Source organism: Sinocyclocheilus rhinocerous, unplaced genomic scaffold (assembly GCF_001515625.1).
Source record: "Sinocyclocheilus rhinocerous isolate Xijiao unplaced genomic scaffold, SAMN03320098_v1.1 scaffold480, whole genome shotgun sequence".
Classification (NCBI taxonomy): domain Eukaryota; kingdom Metazoa; phylum Chordata; class Actinopteri; order Cypriniformes; family Cyprinidae; genus Sinocyclocheilus; species Sinocyclocheilus rhinocerous.
In genome coordinates, this window is record NW_015655401.1 from 397,497 (window position 1) to 418,549 (window position 21,053).

At 37.7% G+C, this 21,053-nt stretch overlaps 2 protein-coding genes across 3 annotated transcripts; one reads left to right on the forward strand and one right to left on the reverse strand.

The window, feature by feature from the left end:
• The first annotated feature begins 518 nt into the window (after positions 1 to 518).
• Positions 519 to 12,853, forward strand: LOC107718087 (xin actin-binding repeat-containing protein 1-like). 2 transcript variants are annotated; one of them, XM_016525034.1, is made up of 4 exons: positions 519 to 717; positions 3,728 to 3,873; positions 4,124 to 4,180; positions 5,290 to 12,853. In XM_016525034.1, exon 4 carries the CDS (start codon positions 5,290 to 5,292, stop codon positions 12,187 to 12,189), a length of 6,900 nt encoding a protein of 2,299 aa, XP_016380520.1. In that variant the 5' UTR covers positions 519 to 717; positions 3,728 to 3,873; positions 4,124 to 4,180; the 3' UTR covers positions 12,190 to 12,853. The 2 variants fall into 2 exon arrangements, with proteins under 2 accessions (XP_016380520.1, XP_016380521.1); XM_016525035.1 differs by lacking the exons at positions 519 to 717; positions 3,728 to 3,873; positions 4,124 to 4,180 and adding an exon at positions 4,955 to 5,142.
• A 3,996-nt stretch (positions 12,854 to 16,849) lies between these two features.
• On the reverse strand, positions 16,850 to 20,685 carry LOC107718153 (solute carrier family 22 member 13-like). Its single transcript, XM_016525133.1, has 9 exons — positions 20,611 to 20,685; positions 18,991 to 19,042; positions 18,641 to 18,714; positions 18,297 to 18,407; positions 18,112 to 18,206; positions 17,784 to 17,998; positions 17,600 to 17,708; positions 17,303 to 17,509; positions 16,850 to 17,086 (listed from the first exon to the last, which is right to left on the reverse strand). The coding sequence occupies exons 1-9, from the start codon at positions 20,683 to 20,685 to the stop codon at positions 16,990 to 16,992; spliced, it is 1,035 nt and encodes a 344-aa protein (XP_016380619.1). The 3' UTR covers positions 16,850 to 16,989.
• Positions 20,686 to 21,053: the final 368 nt, after the last annotated feature.

Below are 21,053 nucleotides of genomic sequence, written 5' to 3' on the forward strand. Positions count from 1 at the left end.
GTCTTATCCACAATATTTCCCACAACACACAGAGACTATATTAAAGCTTATGTAACTTCAACAGAACAGTGTCATTATATCCTCAGAATACAATTCAATAATAATCATAAATAATCAACAATTCGTAAGTATTAATACTCACAAGTACATTTATGGCTTTAATCAGTGCCTTCATTATTTTGAGATGCATTAGCAAGCTCTGTCAACCCCATCAGACATCACTGGGCATGGCATTCCTATTAGCAGTGTTCAGTTTTAGGATTTTGATTTGTAAACAGTTAAAAATAGAGATGTTACATGAGACTCTTTCTGAACAATCAGCCAAAAAGCCACTGAAATTCATTCAATTAATTTACATTTCAGTACCTTTCAAACATCTGATGGCATTAGGAAGCAAATAGGCTAATATGTGGGAATTGTGGGAATTATGCTCAAGGGGGTTCCCTGTACCCCAGTCATTTCCAGAAGCTCTGATTGACTCAGGCTTGTGGAATACCGCCCATGCTGCTTCCAAAATAGCAGGCTGGCCTCATCCCTGCTCCGCAGTGAGCAGTGATAAAAATCAGCTGTCACCCATTAGGGAGGGACAGAGTGAGACAGGACTACCGCTACAGACAGCATCAGAGTCAGACGAACACTCACAGAGACACGCAAGTCATCAAATATACAAGACCGAGGCTTTAAAGGCAGTAAGACCTGGAACCAGCAATTCACTCTGTGAGTACAGTAATCAGTGTGGACAGGAAGGCTGTGAATAGTAGAAATGAGAATATTACAATATAAACAATGTATTATATATTGAATAAATGAAATATGACATAAATTCAAATATTGTCATTTAAATGCTGATTTGGGAATATGATGGTCATGTTGTCGATGATTCAGCCTGCAAATTTAGAATGATCCATTGATGTTGAGCTACATGTCTTCTGATGTAATGATAATTACCTAAAATTAGTAAAGTAAAAAAAATGAGGGCAGTTACATATTTAACCTGAGCTGTAACAACAAGGATGTTAAAGTAACAAATATATACACACATTAACGTTCAAAAGTTTCAGGTCGGTACAAATTTTTCATATTTTTGAAAGAAGTCTCTTATGCTTACCAAGGCTCTATTTGTCCAAAAATACAGTAAAAATAGTAATATTGTTAAATATTATTACCATTTAAAATACAAGTTAATGCATTCTAATTCTTGATTTGCTCAAGAAACATCAGGATTCTTTGATGAACAGAAGGTCCATATAAGAACAGCATTTATTTCGTCTTTACGTTTGTTCAATATAATGCATTCTTGCTGAATAAAAATATTAATTTCTTTTTTTGTTTGTTTTTTTTAATCTTACTGACCCTAAACTTTTGAACGGAAGCGTAAATACCACCTGAAATCGTCTTGTTGAATATGCAGTGGCTAATCATGACAGACAGAAGTGTCAGCTAAACATGCCTTTGTGGATACTGCCCTATTATAAGCCGTGGTTTTAAGTTGTGGTTTTAACAAGACCTTTGAGTGCTCACAGGAAACTAAGGAAGGCAGCTGAAGAGAATAAATACCAAGTGCATATCACAATAATTTGGACAGCTGTCAGCAGCACAAAAGCACTCACATTCTAGGTGGCTAATAGCTGTGCCCTCCATTCCTGCTCCTGAATAGCTGTGAATGGGGGCTGGTCTCTGTGAAACTTTCATTCATCTGACTTGATCATCTTTGAAATATCTATAAGATATCTAATAAATTGTATCACAGACGTAAATAAATGTTTAAACCATTTGACACACTTCTAAATTAATTAATTGGACATTGGGGGAAAAATGAATTTTTTAACTCAAAAGAAGCCTTTGATCTTGTCCAAAACTATACTTTATAATTCCTTGATTACACCCTTTATGTCAGATTAGGCTTAATGGAAATGCAAGCTACCCCTTTTATCACATGACTGTGTCACAAATATCAAGTGAAACGTAAACTTATACACACAGTATTTTCATTTAAATCCTTAGGTAAATGTTTTGCTGCCGCTGCTTCTTAAAATGTAACATTTGTTGTTTTAATAATTTGGCAAAATGCATTTTTTTAACAAATCAGAGAGCACAATTTTCAGGCTTGTTAAACAGTAACGTCTAGCGAGACCCCAGTATTGTATGGCCCTGTTATTCTGTGTGCTCATCCAGCTATGCAAACGTTTTAAGCTCAGACTCGTGAGTGGCGCCAGCGATGGGCCCTGTCCTTTTGTCCCATGAGAGCTTACAGTGTGAAAAACAGAGGTATGCTTGAATATAGTCATTAGTTACAGCTGACAGACCTACGCTGCCTCTAGTGCTCCTGGCTTCATAAGGAAAGCTTTTGTTTTGATCAAGCTTACAACAGCTTTACAATAATTTGGTGTGATCTTTTGCTGCTCCAAACCATAATTACATCACCCATCATCAATAATTATAAGTGGTCTACTGTAATTCTGCATTCAGAAACTTCAATAAGATTTTTTCTCAGGTCACATCAAGCACACTAATACAGAAGATACAAAAAAGTGTGGTTGATTGTCTGATAAGAACTAATTAACAAACTTCTGGTGTCAGCTAAATAACTGATTTCTATCATTATAATATCTATTTTACCATTCTGAATCCATAACATCTGATAATTTACTCTCTTGATATATAGTATTGTTTTTAGATGCCGATCCCAAAAAAAATCTGTAAAAATGCTTCAGTGATGCTAACAAAAAATTCACAATTCCCATAGTAAAAAACGCTAAGATCAGAAGTATGAATCAGGAATGCTTTGTCACAGAGTGTTTTGTCCTCTGAGAATGTGAAAGCTTAAAAAGGGTCAGGATTCGGCTGACACCACTGTTGTTTCTTTTTGACGATTTACAATGGAATGTATAGGCCACTGTATTTGCTTAGTTGGAGGTCATGCTAAGAAATACAATCCAATTGTTATAGCACATCTGAGAGGTAACCAGACAACTGACTGTAGCAAATGTAATTTTTAAAAATGTATCTATGCCAAATATTTTGTAATTACATGTTCGTTTAGTATGTGTGGAGCAAAATAGTTTCCATATGTCCTTGAAGTATAATAATAGCCCACAGATAAAAGCATGCTAACACTAGTGCCAGTCTATATATACACACTATCAGAGCCGCTAAATGGCCAAGGAACTGGGTCAGGTGACACTTGTCTTATTTCTATTATTATCCAACATAAAAGTGGTTTAAGAGCCTTGGGTTTGATTTTAATTTATTAAACACAAAATTATTACAAAATCTGTTTAGATAGCATGCCACAGATACTATTTCTGCTTCAGGTAGTTTCTGTCACATTTACACTGCATACAGACTTCACAAACAGCTGTATGTCTGCGTTTTTATTTTTTATTGTTTATTTTTTATTTTGTAATCTTTAATAGATAATGCAAGTTAATGAATAATTAAATTGTGATCAAATAAAGAAGAGAATTTTTCCAAAAATTCCATTCACCAGGTGATACCAAAACAAACGTCATCTACTATCAAAAGCCATAAATTCTTATTCCAAAAACAAAAGTCAAATAAAACAATGAAAAATGGGTCATAATCGATAAACTAACAATTAATGATATATATTGAATTATTTAGATGGCTCCAACAAGTTGCATATGCAATACATGAGTCACTATTTTTAGTTTATAAATCAATTCTGATTGTAGTTTTGTAACAATATTTTTTACCTGTGAATTAGATAAGAAACATTTCAAGAAAGACAGAGAATCTGCCTCCTATCAAGAGCACAAGCCTAAGTACACATTCTCTCCTATCCCGAGCGTGAAAGACAGATCTGCCCTTTACCTCTCAAAGACAGACTCCTCAGGATATATCGAACAGCAAGTGAGTGCTCACTGCATCTGTCATCACTCACAACACACAGGCATCTATGAGGTCAAGTGCTCAGACTGGATCACACGCAATGCTGTGAAGTCTTGTACATGCTCATTTTACAGTACAAGTCTCTTGTTGGCTAGTATTTTCCTTAGTTACTGAATGAGTGATGTGTTGTTAAAACAGCTTTATGCAAATGAAGTCTTGGGTGTTTTCTATGAAAAATGAGCAGGAATAATTAATCATGCTTCTTTCTCAGGGTAGTGTGTTCCAGGAGCACTTGATCTCAAGTGGGAAGAAGAAAAAACAAAGCAAGGTATGAACAACAGTTCTGCTTGACTTTCTAAGTCAGGATCATTATGTGAGCCTGCTGTGTGACTAATGACTAATGCTAAGAGGTGCTGTGTGACTAATTTAGAAACAAATATAATGCAAATTACAAAGACTCTACACAGCAAAATCCCCAGAGTTAAATCAACTCTGCTCAGAGTACATATTGTCCCAATCTACAGTGTTAAAGTAACACTGAAGCAGAGTTACCACTGTTGAGGATTATGTGATACCTTTTCATGTCTAAAAGCTTGAGCAGTAGTTGTTCATCTTCAACATTGTTAACAGCGGGTTTTCTTTACTAATGCTCACTCATCAAATAATTAATTGCTTAATTATCCCATTAACTTTAACTTGGCTTCAGTGTTACTTTAACACTCTGTAGATTGGGACAATATGTACTCTGAGCAGAGTTGATATAGTATATCAAAAAAAAAAAAAAGGAACAAGAACTCATTTAGCAATGCTTTATTACAATATTTCCACACAAGCACGATATGGTATTATTATAATTAAATTAAAATCACAGCCATCATAACAGTGATGTTGTAAAAATGTAGCTTTGTTAATGGATACAATGAAAGTAAAATGGACTTCTTAATAGGTAAAAAGCCACACGTATCTAAAAGGCACAACATGAAACAATTTTTAGACAGTTTGTTGTGTTTTTGCAAAATATTAATATTTAGATCAACATAAAAATCCCAATAAATTTTATGGTATTCCTGCATTTAGTTGCAGTTTAGTCGCAATGAATCAAATTCTAGAAATATTCTTGTTCCTATTCTTTTTTTTTCTCTCAAAAATGTTTGGAAATTAAACTCTGTTTGTTGTGGAGCATGAATTTTCTACTAACAAGGCTGAAAACCATCATGAATGAAGTCAAACCTCACATGAATATGTGTGCAGTAAACTAAATCAGCTATTCCCAGCTAAACTCAGCAAAAGGTAAAGTATGGCTTTTAAGCTTAATAATACTAAAATTTTTATATTAACTGTGTTTTAATTAAGTTTACCATTATGCTATGTGTTTACCATAATTCATTGCATTGTGGAGAGTAACTTGAACCTTCATACTTCTTCTTTGCATCCAAGATGGCAGAAGTAGCCAAACAGATAAAAGTGACAGATGCATCCAGTGGAGATGATTATTTTCCTCCTCCTCCTCCTCCACCTCCTCTACCAAGACCTCAGGTTCTGGAATCACTTCAAAAGTCTCAAAGCCAGAACTTCCTGCCCGTACCACCTCCAAAAGAAACCTTCTCAGAGTTCTACCAACAACGGCAAAAAAGTGAACTGAAGCGTCTTTTTAAACACATTCATCCTGAACTGAAGATGAATCTTGATGATGTTGTAGATGATGAATTGATAGGTGCAATTAATCCCCAAGCAGTAGACACAGCATATCAGGGAGAAGTCCAGTCCATGCGCTGGATATTTGAGAACTGGACTCTTGACAACATTGGAGACCCACATGAAACTAAAAAGCTTCTCAATGAGGAAAATCTTCAAGGTGTGGATGTGAGGGGCAAATCCTCTTTGTTTGAGCATTCAGTGTTTGATAGTCAACACACAACAGCGGGAGAGAGGCCAGGTGTAGTCAAAGGAGATGTTCGCACGGCCACGTGGTTGTTTGAGACACAGCCTCTAGATTCAATCAGTCAATCAAAGATGGAGAATGAGGAAATCGTGGAGGTCGTACTGAAGGAACCCGTTCAGAAGGGAGATGTGAGAGGTACACGTCTCCTGTTTGAATCCAAACCACTGGACGCTTTAGGCTGCTGCTGCTCAGCTGAAGACCAACATTTCCTAACACTCAAATCAGAACTCCAGGAGAACAAAGGAGACGTGAAGAAAACAGTCAAACTCTTTCAAGCAGATCCCAGTTGTGCGATTAGGGATAGCAGTGGCAAAATCCATGAAATCAAATCAATCTGTAGAGAAGAAATCCAGAGCAGTGGCTTTAAAACAGCACGTTGGCTTTTTGAAACTCAACCCTTGAACGATATTAATAAAGGAGCTGGTGTGCAGATTATTCGCGGGATCTCACTTGAGGAAGCCCAAAAAGGTGGTGTTGAGAAGAAAAAATGGATGTTTGAGACCCAACCGCTTGATGCAATTCATGAAGGTGCTGTGGAAGAACAAAAGTTCAAAGGAACAGTGGAGGACATCTCTGGGGAAGCAGATGTTCATAACAAACTAAAGCTATTTGAAAACCAACCTCTGTCATCTCTTAAAGGAGAGTCCGTGGGTGAAATTTCAAAGGAGGAGGCAATTATTGGAGGAAATGTAGGATCCACACTATGGCTTTTTGAAACTCAGCCCATGGACACTCTGAAAGACAGCTATGAGGTGGGACAGCTCAAGATAGTTGTGGTGCCAAGTGATGAAAAGGGCGAAGTTAAAGACAAAAGGCTGCAGTTTGAGAAATTCAGTGTTGGTAAAACAACAAGTGATAGTGGAAACAAAGTTCAAGATGTTGAGAAAGGAGATGTGAAGACTTTCAAGAACCTTTTTGAAACTTTACCTCTTAGTAACATCTCTGAGAAAGCACAAAGTCATATCGACGATATTACAGCTGGGGATGTCAAAAGCAACCGTTCACTCTTTGAAACCACACCGTTGTATGCAATTAAAGACTGTGCTGGAAATTTCCACAAAGTTACAACTGTTAATAGAGAAGAATGCATCAAAGGGAACGTACAGAATTACAAATGGATGTTTGAGACGAGACCCTTAGACCAATTTGAAGAAGGTAGTGGAAAAGTAGAGCTCATCAAGGGCATTACAAGGCAAGAGGACATGGCAAGTGACGTGAGGACAGCTAAATGGATGTTTGAAACACAACCTTTGGATTGCATCAATACAAAGGATCAGAAAGAAGCCGGTTCAACAGTAATACAGGAAGAATTTCAAAAGGGTAACGTGAAGACGTGCAAATGGCTGTTTGAGACACAACCAATGGACATTTTGTATGAGAAATCAGAAAGGAACCAGGATGTAGAACCAGTGCCAAAAGCTGATGTGAAGTCACACACTTGGTTTTTTGAAAAACAGCCGCTGGATAACATTAAAGACAAGGAGGACTTCAGTTTGAAATTGAGCAGTACTGTGCAGGAAGACATAAAAAGTGATATGAATGTGAAGACGGTGAAACACCTGTTTGAAACAGAAACTTTGGACAGAATAACAAAGCAAACAGATTCTGGACAAAATGTAAGATATGTCAGTCAGGTGGATATGCAGTCTGGAGATGTCTCACGTGTCAAGGAAATCTTTGAATCCAAGTCACTTCATGAAATAGGAAGTGAATGTGTCAAAGACTCTAAGGAGCAGAAAAATGAAATTCAGTCTGGATCAGTCCACAAATTCACTTGGCTGTTCGAGAATCAGCCTATCAGCGACATTAATGAGAAGGAGGACAGAATAACTCGCAGTGTCAGTGATGTTGAGGGTGGTGATGTTGGAAGCAAGAAGTTTATTTTCGAAACTTTCTCTCTGGACAAAATTCAGGATAAAGACAAACTACTTGAACACCAGTCAATGAGTGTTGAGAAGCCCATAAGCAGTAGTGGTAATGTGAAGTCCAGCACTATGCTTTTTGAATCCCAGCCATTATATGCAATAAGAGACCAGGATGGACAGTTTCATGAAGTTACCACTGTAAAGAAAGAGGAAGTGATGAGAGGAGATGTCAGGGGTGCAAGGTGGATGTTTGAAACCAAGCCACTGGACACTATTCAAGCAGACAAAGAAATCTACGTCATCCGTGCAGTTACACAAGAGGATGTGTGCAAGGGAGATGTGAAATCAGCACGTTGGAAGTTTGAGACTCAGCCCTTTGACTCCTTCACACCTCGTGAAGGGCCATCTGTGAGGGTTGTTGAAGATATAGGCAATGGGAAAAGTTTGCAACAAAGCAAGCAACTCTTTGAGACTGAGCAAGCGGGCCAAAAGAAGTTTGTGCGAATGGTGAGTGTTACAGACATTCAACAAGGTGATGTACGTACCTCAACCTGGCTGTTTGAGAATCAACCTATTGATACTCTAAAAGGTGAGCCAGATGAGAAGAACACCTTGACAACTGTACATCGAGAGGATAACACAAAGGGAGATGTAAAACGCTGTACTTGGTTATTCGAATCACAGCCCTTAGATAAAATAAAGAATGATGAATCTACCAAAGAGCTTGCCTCATCACAGGAAGAAATCCCCAAGGCAGATGTCAAAAGCACAACCTGGTTATTCGAGACCACACCGCTGGACAAAATCACTGTAGAGAGTGTAACAGACATACTCTACCGCCTTTGTCATTATTCATTCATTCATTCAAGTGGAATCATCATCCAGGCAAATGATTATAAGTATGTAAACATGGCAAAATATCAGACTGTGAAAAGCGAGGGGCCTAAAGTTCAAAAGGAGGAAGTTGTTGAAGGAAACATCAGGAACATAATGCTGCAGTTACTGTTCAAACCAAACCTGAAACCTAAAGTTGTTCTACTTAAAGAGGATGAACAAGGCAAAATGCACAGCACAGTGCTTGAAATCCCATTTCAACAGCCTGGATACACAGACAACCCTGAGGCAGAGTGTAAGACCCAAGAAGCAGTTAAAATTATTGAGAACTTACTCGTCCAACAAAAAACTATAAAGACAGGCTTGGTGATGCAAGAATCTGAAGGTGGGCAGCCAGAGATGACAGTGTATTCCCTCCAATGTCAAATCAGCATGACTGAGTCACAAGAAATTGCACGAGGAGATGTCAAATCCACCATTGGCAACCTCCTTGCCACTGTCCACAACCAACAGACCAAACCGTCTTGCATACTGGAACAAAACGAAAGGGGGAATGTTGATTTGTATCGAAGCTGTATTGAAAAGGGTGACCTTAAGATTCTACAGCAAGAACTTTCTGAGGAGGAACTGTCAGCCTCTTGTAGAGATAAAATTGAAATTATTCAAGGTGATGTAAAGGAAGCAAAGCGACACCTAAATCAACAAAGGGAGCAAGTTGAAAGAACAGTCTTGGATGTTGTACCAGGAGACGTGAAGAATGTCAAAAAGGTTTTCTCAGAGGTCTGCACAGGCCTGGGCATTGGAAACTGCATGCCAAAGGAGGAGATTTTCAAAGGTGATATTTTGTCGGCCAAGCAGCAACTTGATGAGGCAGTCAAACAACCCGTCATGGTCCAGAAGGAGGAAATTGTTTCTGCGGACATTAAAGCGACCCTTGAATCCTTGGAGCGGGCAAAACAACAAAGCAAGCATGTGGAACGTGAGGTCATCAAACCAGGCACTATTTACGATCTGAATGTCGAAGCAGAAGAAATGTGCTCAGAAGAAATTGAAAGGACATTAATTAAGGAGGAAATCATTTCAGGGGATGTTAAGGCTGCCAAAAGATCCCTGGAGAGGGCAAAGAACCAAAACATGAGAGTAGAACGAGAACCTGTCACTCCTGGAAAGCTATATAATCTAAATGAATCATCTCAGTGCCAAAGCAACACAACAGTGGAGCAGTATACGACATCCTCCTTAAGTAACCAGCGGATTACTACAACATTTCGAAAGGTTAGTGACATAGAAAAGGTCCAGGGATCCAACGAAAGAGTTTGTTGTCAGAATGAAGTGGGAGAGAGAGAAAATATAATACATGTTAGTACAGAAAATTACTTAAGAGCGACAGATAGCAGTCCTCAGGTTTTAGAGTTAGAGTCAAATATTGTTAAAGGTGATGTGAAGGCTGCTGTTCAGTCATTACGAAGTGCTGCAACAGAGCAGAGAAGTGTAGTCAGAGAGGAAATTGTTAGAGGAAATTTGAAAGAGACACTCCAGTCTCTTGAGAAGTCTAGCATTAATATTTCTAAAGAAGATTTCAAGGCAGCAATGTTATTTAGACAATCTGGACAGTTTTACACTCAAAGCAGAATGACAAATGACTCAGGGACTGTAGAATGCAAGCAGAGTTTTGTTTATTTGCCTTCATCTGACACTCAATTGTCTTCTTCGGTTTCAGTGACCGGAAGTGAGCATCTGACCATCTCGGCACTGAATTCAGAATCTGTTAGCTCCAGCATGGACTATTCAAAGCCCTCTAACACTTTTGCAGGAAAAGGCGAACATCCACCACCCATCCCACCAAAAACTGGTAATCAGGTTAAAGATCAGAAGCCAGTTATTCCACCAAAGCCATTGCACATCACCACCAGCTCCAAGCATATTGCAGAAAACCCACATGTTTGTCCAAGCTCACCTGGGCATAATAATAAGCAACAGACTCCAGAAATCCCACCCAAAGTTGCTGCCAGCAAAACTTTTTTGCAAAAAAAGGAAACATGCAACATTCATGAACCAGTTCAAAGGACAAACTTCAGTGATCCTATGGATTTTCAAAAGATGCAGTACACTGAGCAATGGGTTCAAAATTCCCACATGCAACATACTCCATCAGTCAGTAAAACAGACCCTCTTGATGATGGTTCCTTTGCTTGTAATAGAATAGGAACGGAGAAAAATGTGATTCAGAGGATAAATGCTGCAGAAGAGATCAGGATGTGTGTGCAGAGTTATTCAAAGGACAATGACGAATTAAACAAGGGGTTTAAAGTTGCACTTCAGAATTTTGGGGAAAAGAAAACAACTACGGACACAACCTCAATTTTCCCAAAGAAAATTAAAGTTGTGCAAAAAGAAACCATCCAGGAACAAGTTAAAACTTCCAAAGAGAACACAAATAAACCTGAGTTACACTCCGCCAGCAGAGACACCCCTTCAACACCTGAAATACGTGAAGTTCCTTCAAAGTACAATCAAACTATTGAAGAGCACAGTGATTCTGAGAACAAAGTTGTTTTGAGAGAAAAGAAAGCAAGGAGAGAGACAGAAGATGAGCGCCGCCAGAGACTCTCCGTCCACAAAGATGAGATCATGAGGGGCAATGTAAAAGCAGCCATGGAAATCTTCGAAAACCTTATGAGACGTGAAGAGCTGAAGATCATTTTGTCAAAAGTTCAAGAAATAGAGGGGGAAACTTGTGAGGTGGATGTTAAATCTCTAAAGACTTTGTTTGAGAATGTGCCTGTTTGGATTAGCAAACCAATAAAAAATATGAAACACAGACATTGTCCAAGAGCTGGCACAGGGACAGAGGGCTTAAGAGATGATGTAGAGAGCATATCCTCTGTTGAGTCTGCATTTGAGGACCTAGAGAAACCAAACATGGACATCATCAATTTGAAAGAACAGACATTAGCTAAACTCTCGGAAATAGAGGAGGCGATAAAAAAAGCTCTGTACTCTGTCTCAAATTTAAAGTCTGAGGCAGACATTGCAGGGTTGTCAGGTCTGTTTAGTGAATCCTTAAATGCTGACAATGTCTCGCCAAATAATAAAAACATTAGGAAAATTAGCATTGTGTCCAGCAAAGCAAAACCTGTGCAATCTAAACAGGTACAGGGCACTGATAACAGGTGTCTGCCCAAAGAGGTAACACATGCACATCAAGTTCAAGTGGGCAAACCATGCTCAAACGCCCCCTGCTCGCCTTCATTTATTTCCATTCATTCTGCTGCAAGAAAACCTGTGCAGTCACCCACATCCCTACAACCTCACTCAAACAAACCAAAAGCAAATGACCAACCTAATGCAGGTAGCACCTTCAAACCATCCTCCCCTGAGAAAAGCTCAGCCAGCCATGTTTGTAGTCCTCCAAGTGCTAGAAGGAAAGTCAGCGTTCTTGAAGTACAGCGAGTTCCTGAGGTTGCAAGTGGAATCATTGGCACTAAAACTGTCAGTGAGAAATATGAAGAGATAGACTGCTTTGGGAATACTTACCTCTCTTCCAAAAGATCTACATTTGTTACCAGGCAGTCCGAGAGTGGATTATCTGCCTCATATGATGTAATTACAAATCCAGGGAGATATAAAGAAATGGCTTCACCTGTTTTGCAAAGGTCCAGACAGCCAGACCTTCTCCTCAAATTCTCTGTCTAAAAACAAAGACAGAAAAGTGTTTGTTACTTTCGGTCATCCCAACACAGAATAACATTAACCTGGCTCCCCATTTCGTTTTGTAGCATTTTTGGTAGATTTTTAGTTCCATATTTCTATTTAAAATACATGTATGTTAGTTGTATTGGTCCTCATTTTATATGTGTGTACAATAAACAGTTTTATTGTGATGCTTTAAGAGCAAGGGTTTTTGTACTGTTGCAATTAAGTGTTACTAAAAGTGTTCATCTTAAATATTTGTTTCAAATGCTGTATATTAAAATTATCTATACTTACAAAGCAGTATTTGTTATAATTATTTTATTACCAGGAAGACAAAACTTTAAATTATTATTATATTGTTTCTCTAAAACAGCATGCTATAACAATTTTGAATTTTTTTCCATAGGAGGATCTTCATGCTCTGTATATCATACATAAACTCATATTCCATGTATGTCTATATTGTTGTCATAGTTCCTGTCACCTGCTAAAGAGATGTGCTCTGCGTGCCTGATGCCTGTTTACCCAATGGAGAAAATGGTGGCAGACAAACTAATCCTACATAGTAACTGTTTCTGCTGCAAACACTGTAATAAAAAGCTGAGGTGAGAGAGAGATCCCAATCGTCCATTGTGAAATTCTGAAATCAATTTCCTAGACATTAGAAGGCAAATCAGTTAAAAGTTTTTAGTGTAATCCTGGTGCAAACCTGTGATTCATAATATATCTGATCAAATACAATCTATATAATCAAATTCACATTGCATTTTTAATTGAGTTCATCCAATCACAAATCAAATATGATAACACTTGATTCCCTGGGAATTTTATTTCACAGTATATACTTTAACTTTGAATCTTCACTGGTGTACTATTATTCATTACAGCATTCACAATTACTCTGCTCTTTATGGAGAGTTCTATTGCCCATCACATTACCATCAGTTATTTAAGAAAAAGGGCAACTATGATGAGGGTTTTGGCCACAGACAACACAAAGACCGCTGGCTTGCTAAAACAGAGGAACCTGAACCTACTAACAAGCTAAGCTCAGCGCATAAAACAGAGCCTATATGTGTTGATGCAATTGTAGATGACCCCGGAGGACCATCATCTCGACGGCAAAGACACAGTGATGATCAATTCAAAAGTCCTGACACCAGGAACAAACTTAGAATTAGCTGGCCACCGGAAAACAAGAGGACCAGACATAGCCCTGTATCACAAAATACTTCCTCAGCCTCAAGAAGTACAACAGACTGGTCAAATCACAACCACTCTTCTGCGAGAAGCTCCAGAAATGCTCTTGAACAGAAAAGGTTTAATTCTGGGCTGGATGAAATGGACAAATCAGTTGAGCTGTCAGCTCGGATTTATGAGAAGACAAACACATACGCCTCTCCCTTAACAATAAAAGGTGGGTTTAAAACACTACATTCAGGGGATGTTTATACACCTCATTCAAGAGGTTCAAAAACATTACAGAAGACTGCAGATAGATCTGGAACACAAAGCAAAGTTTCAAAAGATGGGGAAGTGACAAGCAAAGACTTCAATTCTGTGACCTCGAGACCAGATTCTGTGAGAGAACACAGTTTGGCTGAAGATGGGAAAGTTGATAGCCCAACGAAAATAAAAAAGTCTGTCCAGTTTAATTCAGATTTAAATATAGACAAGGAAGATAACACAGAGATCACCAGTGAAGGAGCTGAAAGCTCTACTGAGGCTTTTGTTGAACATGCAGTTGTCAATGGTAATGTAAAGACAGCAAAGAGAGAAATTACAACTTTTGAATCAGGAATAGAAATAGAGGAATCACCTGTGGAATGTTTAATTGACACAATGCACAATTCATATGGCCATGATTCTGTTGAACATCCCAAAGCTTTAGACGGACAAATGCAGGATACTTTTCTTCCAAATATAGGAATACAGGAAAATGTCTTGTCTTTGCAAAGTAATTTGGATGAAAAGGAAAATGTCTTGTCTTTGCAAAGCAATTTGGATGAAAAAACAAAGGCAGATGAGGCAAATACGAGTGAGATGGAAACACTCCTGAATCTTCATGAACTGCAGGTAAATGAAATCACAGCATGTGGTAAAGAAACATTCAAACCAGGAAGTGAATCATGTGATTTGGAGCAGGTTGCAGAGATGAAGAAAGAGGTGGTTATTGAGAGTAATGCCAAGGTTGTAACCGCCAAAAATCAAGATATTATTAAGGTTGAATCTAAAGACCCTAACATGTTGGATATGCCTCCAAAATCTGATAATAAAAGCAACACAAAGGTTGCTGACAAAAAGGCCATGGATAAAGGGAATAAAGGGTCTTGGTCTAAAGGTAAAAGCCCTCTTTCCAAACTCTTCACATCTGGTCCAAGTAGGAAAGAGAACAAAAGTGAGACAAAAACGGAAAGCAAAAGATCCGATATAAAACCTAGAAATTTACTGGGCAGACTCTTTTCATCCTCTGAAACAGAGTCAGAAATAAAGAAAACACCAGATATCAAAATAGAAACTACATGTGAGAAGGAGCCAGAGACAACTGGAGGGACAGAATATGACACTGCATTGATTCAAGAAAATGTTTCAGTATCTCTTCCTCTGACTGAGCCCACCTTTCAAAATACACCTCATGAACCCATAAAACCAACAGAAAACCAACTAAGTGATGCTGCAGAAGAACTTAATCCAACAGAGGGCCTTGAAAATCCCATTTTATTGCTTAATGGAAACTCTGCTGATGACACGATGCCATCAATAGACCTTGAGTCAATTGAACAACACAAGCCTGCTTCTGGTGGTCTTTGGGAGATTGATAGAAATGAGGCTCTTATTCCTTCACAAGAACACATTCATGTAGATCTCACCTCTCCAGACTCTTCAAAACCATCAGGTCTTGAAGAGAGCCTCAACTCCTCTTTGCCTCAGAATGAAGATACAACTGGTTTTCTTGATTCATCTGATGCATTTACATCTCAAGTTACAAACTCTAACACAGATGTTGTGGCTTTTTCAGGTTCAAATATACTTGATTATACACACAGTGGCAAATTGACAGACATTATGGATTTGGAAACACCATCAGTGGAAACTCCATCAGTAGATATAGCGAGCTCCTTTATTCAAGAAGACCCATTTGGAGCTCAGGAAGAAAGTGAAGATACAACATTAAGCCCTTCTACAAATCTCAGTCAAACCACTCTCGATATTCTTGGTTCGTCAGAGTCAAATATTGAGGTAAACTCAGATGGTTTTGGAAACACCCTGACTGAAGTCAATAAAAATGAAGCCGGTGTTTCCTCAGAAATGACTGACGATCCCTTTGGTATGAACAATATACAAGTCCAAACAATGGATATCTTTGGAGGAGACAAAATGCTCACTGTCTCTGCTCTAACTTCAAATAATAATTTATTTGATATTATGACAAACTGCGAGAGTCAAAGTCAAAACCCTTTTGAGGGAATCACAGATGGTCAACTGACACCAAATGAAGTTTTTGACTTGATAAGTTCTGAAGGTGACCCATCAACACTAACAGGTACTTCATATGTGTTTGAACAGAAAAGTCCTGACCTTGAACAGGCAAATCTAATTCAAAGTGAGGTTAATAATGTTTTCGATAGTAAAGGCAATCAATCAACCTCTAATGTGCCTGATCAAAACCTTTCTGGCCAAGAGCTAATTGAGTCATCTCAAATGGAAGCTTTAGATTTCTTCAGCTCTGACAATGTTCCATCTACAGCTGCATTCGGTCACATGAGTGCTGATCCTTTCCCAAATGACATCTTTGCAAGTCTTATTGACAGCACAAGCACAAATACATTCAGTGTGGAAACAACGCAAAGAACAGCAAACCCATTTGATGATTTCACTGGGTTAGAGAGTCAAGGTGAGGCTGCAGAGACAAAAGCGAGCAACTTCTTTCCAGATGACATATTCTCATCCATTCCTGGCTTATCTCCAGAGCCAGCACAGGACACTTCCACCCTACTTAATCCAACAAACACTGATACAAATGCTGTGCTGCCCCAAAAGCCTGAAAATGACTGGATGTCTGACTTTTTGGGGTAGTGTTGTTGCATTGTTCAAAGATTCAAAACTTACATTTAAATAAGCAGTTATATTGTTTTGCCTTTGCTGGACAATTCACAAATTTTATTGCAGACATTTGATCGACTAATTATTCAATGTATATTCAAGTTAAAGTATCCATACGTGGTGTTACTTCTTTAGATCTTCATAATTAATGAATGTATGTTAAGTTAGCATAATATCTAATGTAGTGTTACTTCAAAAGTTTTTAGATTTAAAAAATGTTAAAGAGTTTGACAAATACTGCATTGTGATTCTAGAAATGTTGTTCAGTTAAATCAGCCTTTTATTATTTTTATTTTTTTACTTTTACTATATTAATCAAAAATATGTCTAATAGTTCTGTGACAGGAAAATAAATCGATTTATCTAGTTTACTTCATCCGTATAGTCTTCATTTAATACACAAAAATGTATGCATGAAAAGTAAATAACTTTCATGTTAATGTTGTTCATCAAAAATAAATAATAAGTAAAAAATAAATAATCATAAAAATAATAAAACATTAATTCAAATGAGGTTTATTGCTTGTTATTTTACAAGATACTAAATCTACAAATATTTTCATAATGCTGAATAGCAAATAAACTGCAGAAATTATAATAAAAACCTAATTGTTATTTCTACATATCACTACACTGTAAACTCTTAAACAGAATAATAACATATCAATAGCCACCATCTTCCAAGATTTTAAGAACTTATAACTTGGTTGCTTTGATGTCTTCACAATCACCAGGTGCAGGATTGGTCATTTTTGGTCGCCTTTTGGGAAAAAGGGATAGTGTGTTATTTTCCCTTGACAAAAAAATAGCAAAATGTTTCTACACACATTTTAAAACAATATGTAAGACAAGACTTAATGTGTAGCTTGGGTATTAAAGAAATTAAAGAATAAATAAATGAACTGATTTTAAGACATGTAAGAACTGCAAAAATCACTTTAATCAGCAGAATTTCACTAAATATGACTATTTTTACCAGTTGCATAAAAACTTTGCAAAGTACATGTACCTCTTGCCCTCTGCCTCCTCTGTTGAACCAGGCAGCTCAGTGCATCTGGTCTCAGGCAGCAGGAAGGCCATTATCCCACTCGCTAGTGCCAGGCAGCCAAACACCAGAGTGGGAATAGTGAAATGATAGATCTCCAACAGGTTCACCACAAGAGACAACATACTTGCAGCACGTGCTGCAGTGGAGCCCAGACCCGTGGCCGTCTGACTGGAAATCAACAAGCAGATTATTACATAACTGCATTAAAAACAACAGTCTCATTCATACCAGTAGAAAATGACACAGGCTCATGCTTACCGAATGGAGGTGTAGAACAGTTCTTGAATATAAACATTGCAAACACTGCCTGCCCCGTTCATGAGAAACCTTCCACATGTGGCAAGAGCAGCGATGGCGATGTAATTACCTTAAGAAGGGCATCACATGGTTAAGTGCTGATTCTTTGTACATTATAGAGTGTTAAATATGGAAAAGGTTTTACTTTGTGGAACTACAAGAGTCAGGAGACAGAGAGACCCTCCTACTATGAGGGCACCCATCAGAGACACTTTCCTTCCAGCCGTTTCCAAAGACCACACGCAGAGGAAGTGGACCGGAATCTCAGAGAGGCCGAATATGAGTTGATTGAGAAAAATATCAAGGCCGAACTTCCCCACATTCAGAGAGAGGCTGTAGTATGCTAGATTTAACACACACCTGAGTATAAACAACACAGAGGGCCAATCGAGTTTAAATATGACCTTTGAAAGTTCAGAAAAAAACTAATTCCAAGCAAAATAAATAATTAAATTCTCTGAGAATTGACTCACCATACGAAGGTAATAGTTAAGAAATATTTCCTGAGCACATGGGAAGCAAAAAAGATTTTTATACCTCCTCTTTCAACAGGTTTTTCATTTAGGACCTAACAAAAGATGTTATCCCTATTGTGTTATTTAAGACAAATGGACCTGTCATTTGGCTTGTGGTGTTAATTAGTGAAATATATCTCCACCTTCTCCACTAATGAATCTGGAACTGTACGTTTGTTGATCGCCGCTGCCTTCTTGAATGAGTTCTTTCGCATCTGTAGTTCTTCCGCCGACAAGAAGCCATCTGGCAGACTCTGGAATAAACCTATATTGGTGTGCATATCAAATGATTCCATTCACTTACAAATTAATCCTTCAAACCAAATACAAAATTACAGAACTGCATTGAAATGGTTCTTTGAAGTGGGTTTTAAACATGAACACACATACCATATGTAGACAACCACAAGTGCAAGTGTGATGCAGCCATTATAAACTGGTCCAGTCTCCAGTCCCTGACATAATAAACAACGGCAAGAAATATGACCTGCCCCAAAGCGGCCAGGACTTGACTCAGACAGGCTGCATAGGATCTCTGAGCGACTCCAATCCACTCGGTGGCTACAGCCAGGATGAAAACATTGTGATAAATGGAATTATGATGAAAATACAGCTATTCTGTGTGTTAGAGTCACATATGTAGCCCATATAGTCTTACCCAAGACCTATCAACTGATTTGTTGATGACACAAAATGAAAGTCTAAAAAGGTTCTATGTATTTTCTAGTAAGTTAATGAGCTATCTGATATTTTACATTGAATATTCAGTCTACTGATACTAGCCAGTCTACTAGCCAGGACGATGTAAAGGTTGAAAACATCAATATTGTCTCATACCAAGGATTATGCTGTTGATACGAAATCCTCCAAGAGCAACACCAACAATGAACTGCGATGTGAGGTACACATAAAAGTTTGGAGAGAGACCAGTCACCAGTGAATATTAGCATGAGCACCATAGGTATCTGTGTAGCTCGCTTACGACCAAAACTTGAGAGAGAAAGAAAAGAAAAAAATATATATTTTACTGGAAAGGACTATTGATCACATCATGCACGAATTGAAATCTTTTCTGTTGATGTACAGGTTGAAAACATCAATATTGTCTCATACCAAGGATTATGCTGGTGATACGAAATCCTCCAAGAGCAACACCAACAATGAACTGCGATGTGAGGTACACATAAAAGTTTGGAGAGAGACCAGTCACCAGTGAATATTAGCATGAGCACCATAGGTATCTGTGTAGCTCGCTTACGACCAAAACTTGAGAGAGAAAGAAAAGAAAAAAATATATATTTTACTGGAAAGGACTATTGATCACATCATGCACGAATTGAAATCTTTTCTGTATGCTGAATATATGATGTGGATTTATTTTTCATGTCATAGACATTAGATGTAGTATATTTCTATGGATATACAGTATATATATATACATATATATATAATTGTAGTTATTATATAATTATTTAATTTTTTAACTATTTAAAAAAATATTTTATATTTATCATATTTTAATTGTTTAAAATTATTTATATAATGTAACGATATGTCATATATATTTTCATAATTATATTACATATTTTAATATAACTCAGAAAACTATTCATAATACTTTATTTAACATAAAACATAAAAGAACTGCAAAAAATTTAAAGGTGTTTTGAAATGCCTTTTTTAATAGAGGGAGAAAAAAAGTCAATGCCAGGGAGGATAATACTTTCTGTAACTTTGAGGGTGCAAACTACATATACATGACTTGCAAATATTGTAGAAACGTAATTTTCTGTAAAGTTGCTTTGCAACGATTTATATCGTGAAAAGCGCTATACAAATAAACTTGAATTGAATTGAATTGCAAGTTTAATGTGTGTGTGGGGGGGGGGAGAAATCTAGGTAACACTTTGTTTTACAGTGCCCTTGTTAAACATTACATGTACTTACTAGAGTAAATTAGCCATAACTACAAGCAACTAACCTTAAACCAAATCTTATTCTAACATTAATATTACTCAGTACTTATTTGTGTAATTACACTGTGACAAGGACACCTTAAAATGATCTATTCTGTATTTAATCTAAAGTACATAGTTTTTCAATACTTACGATTCTGCAAAAGGCCTAAAACGTACAGCCCCAGCAAGTACTCCAGCAAAGAATATTGTCAGTGCTCCCCGAAATAAATTTGAATTGTCACATATAAGATCAAACTGCAAAATATCACAAAAATATCAGGCATTCATGAAGTCTTTCTCGATGTAAACTGCTATTGTTGTCTAAATCAGCTCAAAGTGAGGTCATTACATTGTGGTGTGATCATAAATCATAGCATAAATGTTTTCAAATATACTGGTAACTAAACCCAAGATACCTTTTCAACATGTTTATTTGAAACACACCAGTGGTAGTACTTATCGGTGACAATGGTTGCCTCATAATAGTATCATTATGCACCCATCCATCAGTGCATGTGGTGGTTTCGTTTAGGCCGTATTCCCGGATAGCAGACAAATCCCAATCCACAGGCATGTACATCTGACAGAGACTAAAAGAGCCATCCGGGAGCCTGGGCAGAGTCAGGTTAAGCTGCTCTTCCTTCGTCAGATTGGGACCCACCCGAAGAATTCACTCAGTGTTGCAATGGTGGTTTGTGTCTACATGGTTGAAGACAAGGCTGGATAACTGAAAAAGCAGAATGAGATTTGGAAAGCACAAAGCAAACAAGAGATGCTTTTGGAAAAGGCCAAAGTCTCCTATAGTTTCTAAAATCTCCCCAAAATCAGCCATGGTGGTCCACAAGAGGAACAACCCAAGAAAGCTTGAGAAGTTATACTAGAAAACAAAGCAAATTAATGTTTAACTGCATAATCAAGTGAATATGTCACAGAAAGCCATAT